We start from the raw sequence: 12,112 nt of genomic DNA, 5'->3' as shown, positions 1-12,112 counted from the left end.
TTTGTTGAAGAAGTTTAACGTTGTTGTGAAGATAAACACAAAGTTATAGCAAATGAAGAATTTTATTTTCATTTTGTTGCGAGCTTTTGTGCGGTGATCCTTTCACACGCTGAGCAAGGTTAATTCAAAAGGACAGAAAAGCTGCATGTTGGTTGCGTCCTGTTCTTATTTAGCGGTGGTACTTCACAATCAATACATTTCAATTTTTAATGCAGCCACCTTTATTGAGGAAGAACAAAAAGTGGCATAGTGGTGCAAACAGAATCCTTGAAGTGTAAACTGCTGTCCAGATGACAACAGAGCTGCTTTAGAATTCACATAGCAGATGTTGCTAGCTGATACACAAACAGGTTACACAAACAGGTTTTACAAAACCTTCTTCTAAATACTTTATTTTCTTGCCAAGGCTTATAAGTTTGTGAATGACTTGGGGTTTTATACAGTGTACTTACAGACAAATCAAATTTTGGCAATAGAAAAAGATGCCTAGAGAATTTGTTTTCTTCAGTATCCACTTTGAGCTGTGAGGTCATGCAGTGTCTTACCTACCAAATAATTCGATTTAACATTTAAAAAAAAAAAAAATCATCTAAACCTTAAAAATTACAGTTGATAGAGAGGTGATGACACGCGAAAAATAGCTTCTGTTATTTGATATATATTTATTTAGAAAAATCTTTCCATTCTATGGTAAAGTACTCAAAACATACTTTAATATAATAAAATATTGTTCAGAATCAATAAGATATTAAGTGATGTATTCTATTTAGGCAATATTAACCAGTTGTTTTCCACATACTGTCGATGATTATTAAACTGGATAACACCATCTCCACCACTGCCCTCGAGCTGGTGCAATGAAGGAATCTCTTCATTCTTTTTTTAGACGTAGGTGGTGAAAATCATGGAGGACTTCGTTTTTGGGGGTTATTACTGTACGTATAGTAGTCATTATCTTCATGCATTAGCTACACAAGTTGCAGTAGATGTAAGGGGAAATGACAGTAGAGAAGGTGCTGCTTGGTTGGAAATATAAAAGATGCACTGTGGTGACATTTAAGGCCTTTTATCGAGCTCTGCTTGAACAGTGAATAAAAGCGCCCTCTGCTGGCACAACATCACCTGAGCAAGAGCATTTTTTTTTAAAAAGTGTATAAACACAGAATAGTAAAGGCTGGTGTTTAAGCCCTGGGGACTGTTTCACAGCATCAGGCGATCTCTGCTGATGCACAGGCATCTAAAAACTCACAAAAAAATTTCTTTATATTGTCATTAAAGTCCAAGGCTGACTGAACTGTGGAGACAAACTCAGACAAATAGGAGAAATTGCATGTCCTGTGAGGAATGAAAGTTATTCTGACCAGTTGTGCGGCCTGGTGGATGTGCAGATGGGGGAGGTTGTTTGGATAAAATGTCAGACAGGCGAGTGGGAGGATGGGTAGACAGACTCACGCGGGCGACTTTCCCCTGGGGGTCTTTACTGATTGGCACTGATCAAAAGGTCTTAGCAAGGTGCCATTTAACATGAGACTGTAAACAAGGTCAAAAGGATGTCGGGTTACAGCTGTCTGTTACCATGTGACCAGCAAGGTGCTAGAGAGGGCTGCAGGGTGAAGCAAACATGGAAAGGAAGTAAAGGAGCACAAACAGAATAAAGTTCAAACTAAATAAATAAATAATTATATTTCACCAGCTATAAAATCTCTGTGTCTATTTCTCAATGTGGAAATCAACTAGTTACCTCAAAGTAATGAAGAACTGTTAAATCTGTTAGCTAAAAGTCTCAGGTTTACCTTAACCTCCTAAGACCCAAACTCTTTCATAGCATGCATTTTTAATTTCTCTTTGATATTTGGACTGATTGGGACATGATGAATGTAAAAACAAAGAATTACCTGATTTTTTTAACATGATTTTTGTTTCTAAGAAAAATGAGAGCCACATATGAGGATATTCGTTTAAAATTTCAATAGGACAGTAGCAGTATAATGTCCCCGTAAGTGGATATCAGGCCCTTGTATAGCAAAATTGAGTATTTTGGTCTAAATAACCCAAAATGTGATGTCCTCATATGTGGACACCAGGTCCTAGAAGGTTAAAGAATGGTTGTAGCTGCATGAAGTAAAATAGCTCAAATCGTTTACAGTACCCAAGCTTATCTTAGAAATTCTGAAATGGCTAAAAGTAACAGAAATACAGTGAAAGCTGCTGAAATATAAATAAACAGTTCAGCTAGCTACCAGTAATAAAAAAGAGCTATAACAGCTAAAAGTAACGGACAGCGAAAGCATCAGTTTTGTTAGCTCATGGTAACACATGCTAAAAATATAGAGCTAAAGCTAAAACAGTTCAAAAGTGTAATAGTAGGTAAAAGTATTTGTTAAAAATGCTTAAAGATACGTAAAAGTAATGAATAAACAGTATAAGTATAAATAAGTTGTATATTGTTTGAATTGAGATACTAAAACACTAGCTAAATAGTTAAATAGCTAAAGGATAGCTAATAGAAATATTACATTTTTTAAAAAGGAGGAAATGTTATCTAAATGTTGTTACTGGGTTCTAATCAATAAAGAAATGATGCAATGAGATCAAAAACTGAAACAATAGACCGTCTTGCTAGATGAATACATTTGAACCTGACAATGAGGATAAAGGGTTTCTTCCTCAATAATAGGAAGTGCTGTTAACATTCGGCATTTTGCACATAACTCATGGAATTACTGGTGTGTTCTGCTTGTGCGATTCTAAGGTTGAATTATATCCTTAAAAATTTTAACCATGTTAAAATTTCCATATTGTGCTTTTATGTTTGTGAAGACACATCTTGAGTAAAATAAGCAGTCAGCAGCACCACTGATGAACATTTACACCTTTGAACTGCATCAGGAACAGGATTTACTTGCCTTTAATGACACATTAGTGGCTGTTTGATAAAGAGGTCCTGGGAAGTAGTAGAGGGGTTGGCTGAGACTGTCCTGTGGACTAATTTGCATATTGACAGACCTGCACATACAAAGGGGTAAATCTAAGCCTTTTTAGGGCATGGAGAGACACGTTTTTGGGGAAAATCTAAACAACAAAAAGGTAATTTAATTAAAGAAATGACCGGTTTAATTAATTTTGAAAGAGGAACTTGAAATCCTTCCCATGTCTTTTTACAGTCTTTATCAAACACCTTCTAGTAGCAACTCTTCACTTTTTAACCTCAGAAAAAACATTTGGTCGGTTATTTTGAATCACCGACTTCATTTGTTCTAAAATAAGGTTTCAAAAATGTTTTTTTTCCCCCTTGGAAGATAAACTTTTTGTTATTCTTTGATGTTGTGGAATTCTCTGTTTTCAGCTCTGAATTCTTTTTGAGTGCTACAACTCTCTGTTAGACTGTCTGGCAATAAGAAGATGTTAATCCTTTTATCTGCCTACAAACCAAACACAGCCTTACAAAAGTCAATTATGTGTTAGTTTTATAGCTCCTGGGGCTCGCACAGCCACAACTAATAACTGGATGGTGTTGACATTGAGACATATTGATCCTCAGGTCAGAGCAGTGGTTGCCCAGGGCAGATTTGGGGATTTTAAATGGAGGCTGGAACAGTGAAAGTGTAAGGGGAAATTTTTGTTTTTTAATAAAGATTGTCTCTCAGTTTTTTTGCCCCGGGCGAGACGCTGAACACTGGATGCTGACTGGTCTGGTTGTTTCTTTATTGATTTCAGACTGGGATTGGCAGTGGGCTCACCATGGCCTCTGGTACTGACTGTCTGGCGAGTGATTGATTAATTAATTCATGTAAAATCCTCCTCAATTTAATTCAAAAGGCACCAGAAGGACAGCAAATCACAGCTGGACAATAAAATATTTGGATTGAATTTGGCTCTCTTTGATACATGTGTGCCTCTTTTTTTCTGCGTGACACAGTTTGTGAATGCATTTCTTTGTTTGAATTTGCTATTAACAAATATGCGCCAAACGGGTTTTCAGCTCAAATTACATTACTAAAAACATACATAGAGAAAGGTGATTCAAAAGCCAAGATATGTTTAAGCTCCCTGTTCCACTGCAATGACATAAGGTGGCCCCTAGAGGGAGGCAGAGCACCATATCGTTCAGTGGCAGGACCTTTTACACAGCGATTCTCTACAAAACTCAGTGAAGGTTTTATTCAAAGTCTCTGTCCATCTTTGCCCTTTTGTCAGTACAAATGTGATCACTGAACATGGAAAATATTAATCAAACAATGTTTATTTGAGAAAGAATTTTTTGATTTCCACTGGTACAGTCATAATGCAACATCATGTTACAGACTTTCCTCAGATTATTGTGAAAAGATGCCTTTGGTACAACACTTCATGACTGCTTTGTCTTCCAGTACTTTTTTAAAAAATTCCAGCGCTTTTCAATATTTATGTGTTGTCGTCACTTATTTCACAGTAACGCATATCAATAAGAAAATTCTAAACAGAGCTTCTCTCATATCCCAACATCACATCTTGATGATGACAGTGCACATCAGTAGTCACCATGCCTTCCCAGGGTTTGCCTGGTCTCTATATCCAGTGCATTAAAGTTTGCATGACTGCACACTCATGCTGTCCTCAGGCCAGCGGTACGAGTCAACAACAAAGTCATCATAGTCACAGCTGTAGGACAGCGAGCGTATATAGGCTCCTTTGTCGGACGGTTCAGGGCGAAGTGTGGCCATGTTGTGCTTGTAGGCAAACTCCATGATCTGTAACACATAGGTTTTCATTGTTTCATATAACTGCACCCAGATATGACAAGATGTATCTCCTGCACTGTGTGCATCTGCTGAGCTCACCTTGACTGCCAGTTTGAAAGAGACATCCCTGATGGTGCTGAGAGGAGGATACAGTCTTCCCTCTGCTAGGTGCTCCTCAGTCACCAGCTGAGCAAGAGCCTGTTTCAAAGCAAAGAAAGAGCAGGTACTAACAGAGAGCACAACAAATTGAAAAGGATGCATATAGACTATAGACTGTGTGAGTGAATGTTTCACCTCTGCTGCAATGAGGAATATTTCCTCAGTAATGTGCGGCAATGAGCAGGCAGTGACGCCCAAGCCCACACCAGGGAAGATGTAGGCATTGTTTCCCTGACCTGGGTAGAAGGTCCTCCCATCAGGCAGTGTCACAGGATCAAATGGACTACCACTGGCAAAAATGCCACGCCCCTGCATCACAGAAAAGTATTTATAAAGTATTTACAATGCCTGTTTTCATTAGGGATGATCCTTCAAATTGGACACGCATTGGGATGCACAGTCTTCAGCACCTCTGTGAATGTATAGCACTGTTCAGCAGTACATTCAGCTTTGCTGGTCGGGTTGCTGAGGGCAAAGATGATGGGGCGTTCATTGAACGAGGCCATGTCCCTGATGATCTGCTCAGAGAAGGCTCCAGCAACAGCTGCCACACCTGGGACAGTAATGTGCTGTTTATTCCATTTGGCAACTTTTAGTTGTTTTAGTCTTCATTTTCAGCATATTCAAAATGACCTCACATTCTCACTGTAGTCTACAAATGCATTGGTGACAGATAACATCATACAATGTTTTACCTATGATAGCTGTAGGTTTCAGTTCCCGCACCACATCCTCCAGTTTCTTCATCTGTGGGTGCTCATGTGCGAAACTCTCTTTCTCATGAGTCAGGTGGTCCCGACCCTAAGAATGAAAATTAAAGGTATTCAGTTATTAGTAGAAACGTCAGAGAACAGAAAAAAAAATGGGTCTGAGTTAAATATGCATGTTTATAACAGATGTTTGCAGGTTAAGTAAGGTACCTTGACAATGAGACCTTTAGAATCAACCATCCAGATCTTTCTCATGCACTCCTCTTTGGAGAGCCCCTCCTTCACCATGGCCATGGTGATCAGTTCAGCAATCCCCATCGCTGCCTGTGAGCAGACAGAAAGGATAACAGTAGGATGGTGGGAGCTGATTGGCAGATTTAGTTTCACATGACTAATCCTGCCATAAAATCGCATCAACCTCACAAAAGAATATTAAACCGTAATGTCTTCTTTGTGTTAGAAAGTGCTGCTAACTGTGGTGAAGAGGATTGAGAACAGTTTGATTAATGGTAATGAAATCACTGTACTGTTCACTAGTCAGAGTGCTGGTGCTCTCTTTTTACAGCAGAATTAGGTATGTTCTGTCAGCATTAACAAGTCTCTTCTTCAGAATGAATTTTGCACTCACCTCTCCTGCTCCTTGGAACACGACGGTATGGTCACTCATTTTGCTTTTGGTGATGCGAAGGGCGGCCAGTAGTCCTGCTACTGCTACTGCAGCAGTACCTGCAGATTAAGACAGAGGAACTTTAGTGCTTGGAGATAATGCAGCTTCACAGGATTTTTTTTTTTTTTACCAGTTTTACATTCTGTGTGATAGAAACATGATTCCATAACCAAGCGGGACACATGGGATAAGAGACTTTGTATGCGAGCCTGTCACATGATCACGTCATGTGTCATCCAATCTTAGCTGAATGATAACTAAAGTATGAGCTATTGCAGGACACCAAAGTGGTATAGAGCCCAGATATTGAGAGGTGAGGTGTGCATTTAACTTTCTGGGGACACTGCATCATTTTGACTGCAAAGCCAAGCAAGTGACAAGACTCTCAACATAAGTCAGCAGAGGCATGTATGAGGGTAGACTGCTAACCTGAGTCTGCTGCTCAGAGGCCAGGAGAACTCTGCTTTGAGAGACATTTTTAAATAGAATCTAATAACTATTTTTGAGATTTTCTGACTCATTCTTATCAGGACTCAGCTTATCTTAAAGACCTCATAGTAACATATCACCCCATAAAGCACTCCTCTCCCAGACTGCGGGATTACTTGTGGTTCTTGGGTATTTGAAAGTAGAATGGGAGGCAGAGGCTTCAGCTTTCAGGCCCCTCTTCTGTGGAACCAGATCCCAGTTTGGATTTGAGACACAGACACCCTCTCTACTTTTCAGCTTAGGCTTAAAACTTTGCTTTTAAGCCTAAGCTTCTAGTTAGCGCTGGATCAGGCGACCCTGAACCCAAGCGTAGTCACATTTCTATAGGCCTAGGCTGACGCTTAGTTCTACTTTACTAACCTCTTTTCACTCTATTGTATTTATACATCACTCTGCATTTAATTATTAGTTATTATTAATCTCTGGGTCGGTTTGACAGCGTGTCTTTTGTTATGTCCCTCTCTCCTCATCCCCAACTGGTAGCAGCAGATGGCAGCCCCTCCTTGAGCCTGGTTCTGCTGGTGGTTTCTTCATGTTAAAAAGGAGTTTTTCCTTCCCACTGTCACAAGTGCTTGCTCATAAAGGGCCATCTGATTGTTGGGGTTCTCTGTATTATTGTGTATTGTATTGTATACTGGGTTTTTACACCTTGAGGCAACTGCTGTTGTGATTCTGCACTATAGAAAAAAGATACAATTGAATTGAAATGTAACTGAATTTTTTTAACAACACCTTACAGAATCCAAAGAGGCTGTAAGTAGAGCAGAATGTGAGCAGATATTCCAGGAGCAAACTTCAGTGCTGACTGATTATTGTTACTGCTTGTTTTTATTCCTATTGACTTAATTTTTTTTTTTACTGTATTCAGTATAAAACCTGAAGTTAAAGTAGGAGTTTACTATCCTTATAAAGTCTGACTGTTTTTCATGTGCAATTAGCTGCCCTCAGTGATGTAAAAGTAGAGACTGTGACTCTGCAGTAACATTCCCTTCAGCAGTAGAAATGTACCTACAGCTAAAAAAAAAAAAGCTGCCCACTTTTTACATAGCAGGAAAGCTGTCATTAACTTAAGTGTTTTTTAGTCTTCTTAGGGCTGGTTATTAAGGATGCTAATGAAAAAGTCACAGGGAAAACTTTTGGAAAGTTAAAAAATACAAGAGCTGAAGGGCAGTTTGGTTTTGACATCTGGTGTTTTTCCTCAGCTTTTTATCAGCTGTACTGACAACTGGTTTATCCATCCTTGTGTGCGTGTGTTACCTTGGATGTCATCGTTGAATGTGCAGTACTTGTTGCGGTACTTGCTCAATAGGCGGAAAGCGTTCACATTGGCAAAATCTTCAAACTGAATCAGGCAGTCCATTCCATACCTGTGAACACAAGAGCCGCATTACATCAGGCTGAGCCAAAACGGAGGATGAAAAGGAGCAGGGGAAGGAGAGTCGCTATCTTAACATCTCAAATTCAGCCCACACATGTACAAAGAGCATTTTTTTCACTCCAGAGGGAGGTGCTCGGCAACAGCACTGCTGGCTTTTTGGTCCAAAAAGTTAACAACTGATTGAAGGTCTCAGCTTACAGAAGAGCACTGCTTTGTAAAATGTACAACAGCTGGTCACAATGAGCTTCAGTGAGAGAGGTCAAACATCCAATAAAAGTCACAAAAAAGGTGAGATCGGAGCAAAAGAACACCGAGCAGTGTTGGACTCGGACCGCCTATCACATGCAATCAACACAGGAGCCGGAGCTTATGAGCTCCTACAAAAAACTTTAAACAACCAACCAAACATCAGCCCAGCATTTCACATCTGTAAACAAGATAAAGCAGCCAAATGAAAGTTTCCATGTCTTTCAGGGATTTCCTGATTTTTGGAGAGCAGAAAAAGGTTTGCAGATGTAGGAGAAGGAAAGCTTGGCCTGGTGTTTGTTATCAGCATACTCGAGCTTGTTTTCTTTTTTTAAAGTGTTACCCGTCTTTGACACTTTGGATTATTTTTATGTTAATTTTTTATTTCTGCTTATATTTCATTATTGCTATGTTATTTGAGTTCTGATCCTCTTTAGTTTTCTAGGGTTTTTGTACCAGTTTAATTAGTATTTAAATTCTTGGTTTCCATTAAGCATCAGTTCCTAACCCAACCATGAGGGGCTACAAGCCAGTGTACTCCTACAGCAGTATTGAGCCCAGGCCTGTAACAATGTGGAGGTTTGCATCAGGATGGGCATCTACTAGAGCTGGGCGATATGAGATTTTTTCATATCACGATATGTTTTTTTCATTTCAGGCGATAACGATATCTATCACGATATGAGCCAAATAACTATATTTGTAAGATTTAAATGTGCCGTTGCTCACAAGTAAAATGTGAAATAATCAGCAGCTTGTTTTTATTTAAATATTTATTTCCCATAATAAGTTCAACAGGGTAGATGTACTTAAGGAACATGAGACTTTTTCAGATAAATAAAGGCAAATATTGCAAACTACACACAAGGCAGCCGCTAAAGCGTTTAAGTTTCAAAATAGAACAAACGAAACAGACTAAATTGTCAATTCCACTTAGAAACAAAATATTAATTCTAAAAATAAATCTTAGTTTGTTTTACAGAAGAACAGACAAAACTGACTAACTTTTGTCAATATCAAATAAACTGAGAACTAAAAGGAAATTCTCAATCTCTCCTTGTTGTATAGCTGAGCTTTTCAAACAGTTTTAACAGTTACTTTAGTCTGACAAAAGCCGAATGACGAATTAGCGCTTCCAGTCAGAGACTGAGGCTACGTCCACACGTACACGGGTATTTTTGAAAACGGGGATTTTCCGTTTTCGTTTTAAAAAATAATCCCGTCCACACATAAAGGCAGAAATGAAGGAAAACGCTGCTATGAACATGCCAAAGCAGCAGGTGGCGCTAGATTCCTAACCGTGCCGAAATGTTGGCCAATCAGAAGTCTAGAAGCCTCGGTGGGAAAAAGTAAACAAAGCTGGGGCATAGAAGCAGAACCGAGTCGTATGTGTGGACGGACAGTAACTGTGTGTATATGTAAGCATTTAAACACTGCAGAGAGTAGAATTAACAGTAACAGTATTGTAGAAATTCATTTCACCGAAACAATAACGTGGCGCACAGTGTGACGCATGCACCAGTTTATTGTATTTCCAGACTTGTTTTCGGCACAATTTACAGTGCACGCTACTCTGTTTTTGTCAGACTTGAAATAGCCGAAATACCTTCACACTACGGAACTTCTATGGCTCTTCCGTTTGACAATCTCTCCGGCACTGGAACCATCATCTGTTTTCTCTTCGGTCACGCTCGGTTGATTTTTCTAGTCGGCACACTCATTTCCTCCATTACCCGCTGGCTGCTTCCCAAACAAACACACGTGCGGCTTGGCACTTGTGCTGTACGTAACAAGTCACGCGACGTGACGCTGCGGCTGTGATTGGTTCGGCTCTGCGCTACTTAATTTGGATTGGCTGACCTTTTTTTTTTTTTTGAGGACAAGAGCGGCGAGGTCTATCGCGATAGCGTAATTTCTCTATCGAGTAAAAGTTATATCGCGATACATATCGTTATCGTTCTATCGCCCAGCTCTAGCATCTACCCTAAAATCTTTACTAAAGCAGACATACAGATCATGAAGAATAAGATTTCCATACACTGGTTAACAATGAACACCACCGGTTCTGTTGACTAGTGGACAAGCCGCTTTGGTGACCCCTAAAGGGAGCAGCCAAAAGAAGAAGAAGTATTACGTTCAATTTCTTATTCTGAGTTTCCTCTGTGTTTATCACTTAGTAAACTGGGTGAATGATGCTGCATTCAAAGCTGAACTTTATTGACAGCTCTAGATGGTCCAGCTAGTGCTAAAAAGTCCATCTATGCTGACATTTCAAGGATATAGCTCTGTAGTCAAGAATCACGAACTTCTCTAATTTTGTAAGAAACAGCTGTCACAATGGCTCTTAATCCTTTCTTTTTTAAGCATTTTATGTAAAATACAGTCTTTAAATAATTTACACCAAATTATACTCTCTTAAAAAAGCAAAAAAAAAGCACATCTCTCATCCAAAAAACTTCAGACTCCTTGGGCTCAAATGCAACAAGCCCACCAACTTTGAGTTACATCGCATGAATCGATGTCATAAAAGTGAAAAAACAAGAAACCACACACCTGCCTAAACACAGATTCCTGAATTTTTAAATGAGATGGCACTCTTACCTAAGCACACACTGTAAATAGCTGTGTTTTTATTTGCTCCCAGACATTCGCTTTGCCCCGTTCTTCTGTGAGGAAGAAGACTAAAACAGATACAGATGTATACAGTCGCAGGTAGAGAGCTGAGAGCTTTGCCATTCTATTTTATTTTGTAATGGTGTTTTAATGAAGACAGCTGGAATCTATAGTAATGATTGTGAAGCAGTAGCACATGAAGCTAGTAGCTGCTATCCATGAATGTCCACTAGCTCCAAACATGCAGCTTTTTCTCTTTGAAGAAAAGCCTTGCACTAAGTAACGTTACAAGTAAGACCCTGCAGCAGACTTTGAAACTCTCACATTAACAAAAGATGTGTGAGATTACTGCATCAAAGTGCTTTAAGTTATGCGACTCTCTAAGAGTATTCAAGAACAGCAGAGAATTGCTTGTGCTCTAAGTCAGTTTCAAGACCATAGGAACATTAGGAAAGGGTGAGCTTGTCCGAAACCCGTATGAAAAGCAGAGCTCATGTTTCAGCAACTGAGTGATGGAGGAAATTGGGGACAGGCCAAGCAAACAGAGCGAGTCTCTTCTAACACCTGCAGCCCTGTCAGTGAACTGAGCAGAGAGAGAGGCCAGACATTTTAAAATCCAAGTTCCTCACTTTCTTTTTTCTCTCCCTTTTCAGTCATTTCATAAAACTCCCATCTCGGACCACAAAGGTGTGAGATTGTCTGCGCTGTTACGCAGACGTCTCACTAAAGCTGTTTCCCACTTGTTCCAGTGGCTGCTAAACTGCTTAGATTTGGAGGACGGCGGAGGATGGAGCTGAGCGGAAGCGAGGCTGTAAAAGAACGCATGAGAAGCAACCTGAGTTCAGCTGTAATAAAACCTGATGTCCTTGTGAGAGAGTGCCATTCCTTGGTCAGTGTTAATCCTCGCTGCAGCCACCAATGTCTTGTGTAGAGACTGACAGTGTAGCTGACTTACTGCCAAGACTACAGCAGTGCTGAAGAGAGAAATGTGTTTTCTATAAAGCAGTGAGCAGCATTAAAGCACTGAGAGCCTGTGCAAAGAGGAGGGATAATGAGGCCAAGAAGGCAGCTATAAACTTTTCATTGTGTTTGGGCTTCAGGAAAAAGGAGACAGGCGACGGGCGAGGAT

The 12,112-nt window shown here is 39.8% G+C and overlaps 1 protein-coding gene across 1 annotated transcript in view; it reads right to left on the bottom strand.

Moving 5' to 3' along the window:
* Positions 1-4,225: 4,225 nt before the first annotated feature.
* The window catches only part of me1 (malic enzyme 1, NADP(+)-dependent, cytosolic), an 83,079-nt gene continuing 75,192 nt past the window's right edge, over positions 4,226-12,112 (bottom strand). The window contains exons 7-14 of the mRNA XM_004541646.2: positions 8,004-8,113; positions 6,219-6,316; positions 5,801-5,914; positions 5,576-5,681; positions 5,291-5,433; positions 5,016-5,189; positions 4,821-4,919; positions 4,226-4,730 (exon numbers count right to left, since the gene is read on the bottom strand). Coding sequence (XP_004541703.2) covers positions 4,563-4,730; positions 4,821-4,919; positions 5,016-5,189; positions 5,291-5,433; positions 5,576-5,681; positions 5,801-5,914; positions 6,219-6,316; positions 8,004-8,113 — 1,012 coding nt within the window. The 3' untranslated portion in view covers positions 4,226-4,562. The remainder of the gene's footprint in view (positions 4,731-4,820; positions 4,920-5,015; positions 5,190-5,290; positions 5,434-5,575; positions 5,682-5,800; positions 5,915-6,218; positions 6,317-8,003; positions 8,114-12,112) is intronic.

This window comes from Maylandia zebra, linkage group LG11 (genome assembly GCF_041146795.1).
Source record: "Maylandia zebra isolate NMK-2024a linkage group LG11, Mzebra_GT3a, whole genome shotgun sequence".
NCBI classification, from domain to species: Eukaryota; Metazoa; Chordata; class Actinopteri; order Cichliformes; family Cichlidae; genus Maylandia; species Maylandia zebra.
The sequence above is the reverse complement of the archived record's forward strand: the minus strand, read 5'-3'. Positions and strand labels throughout refer to the sequence as shown.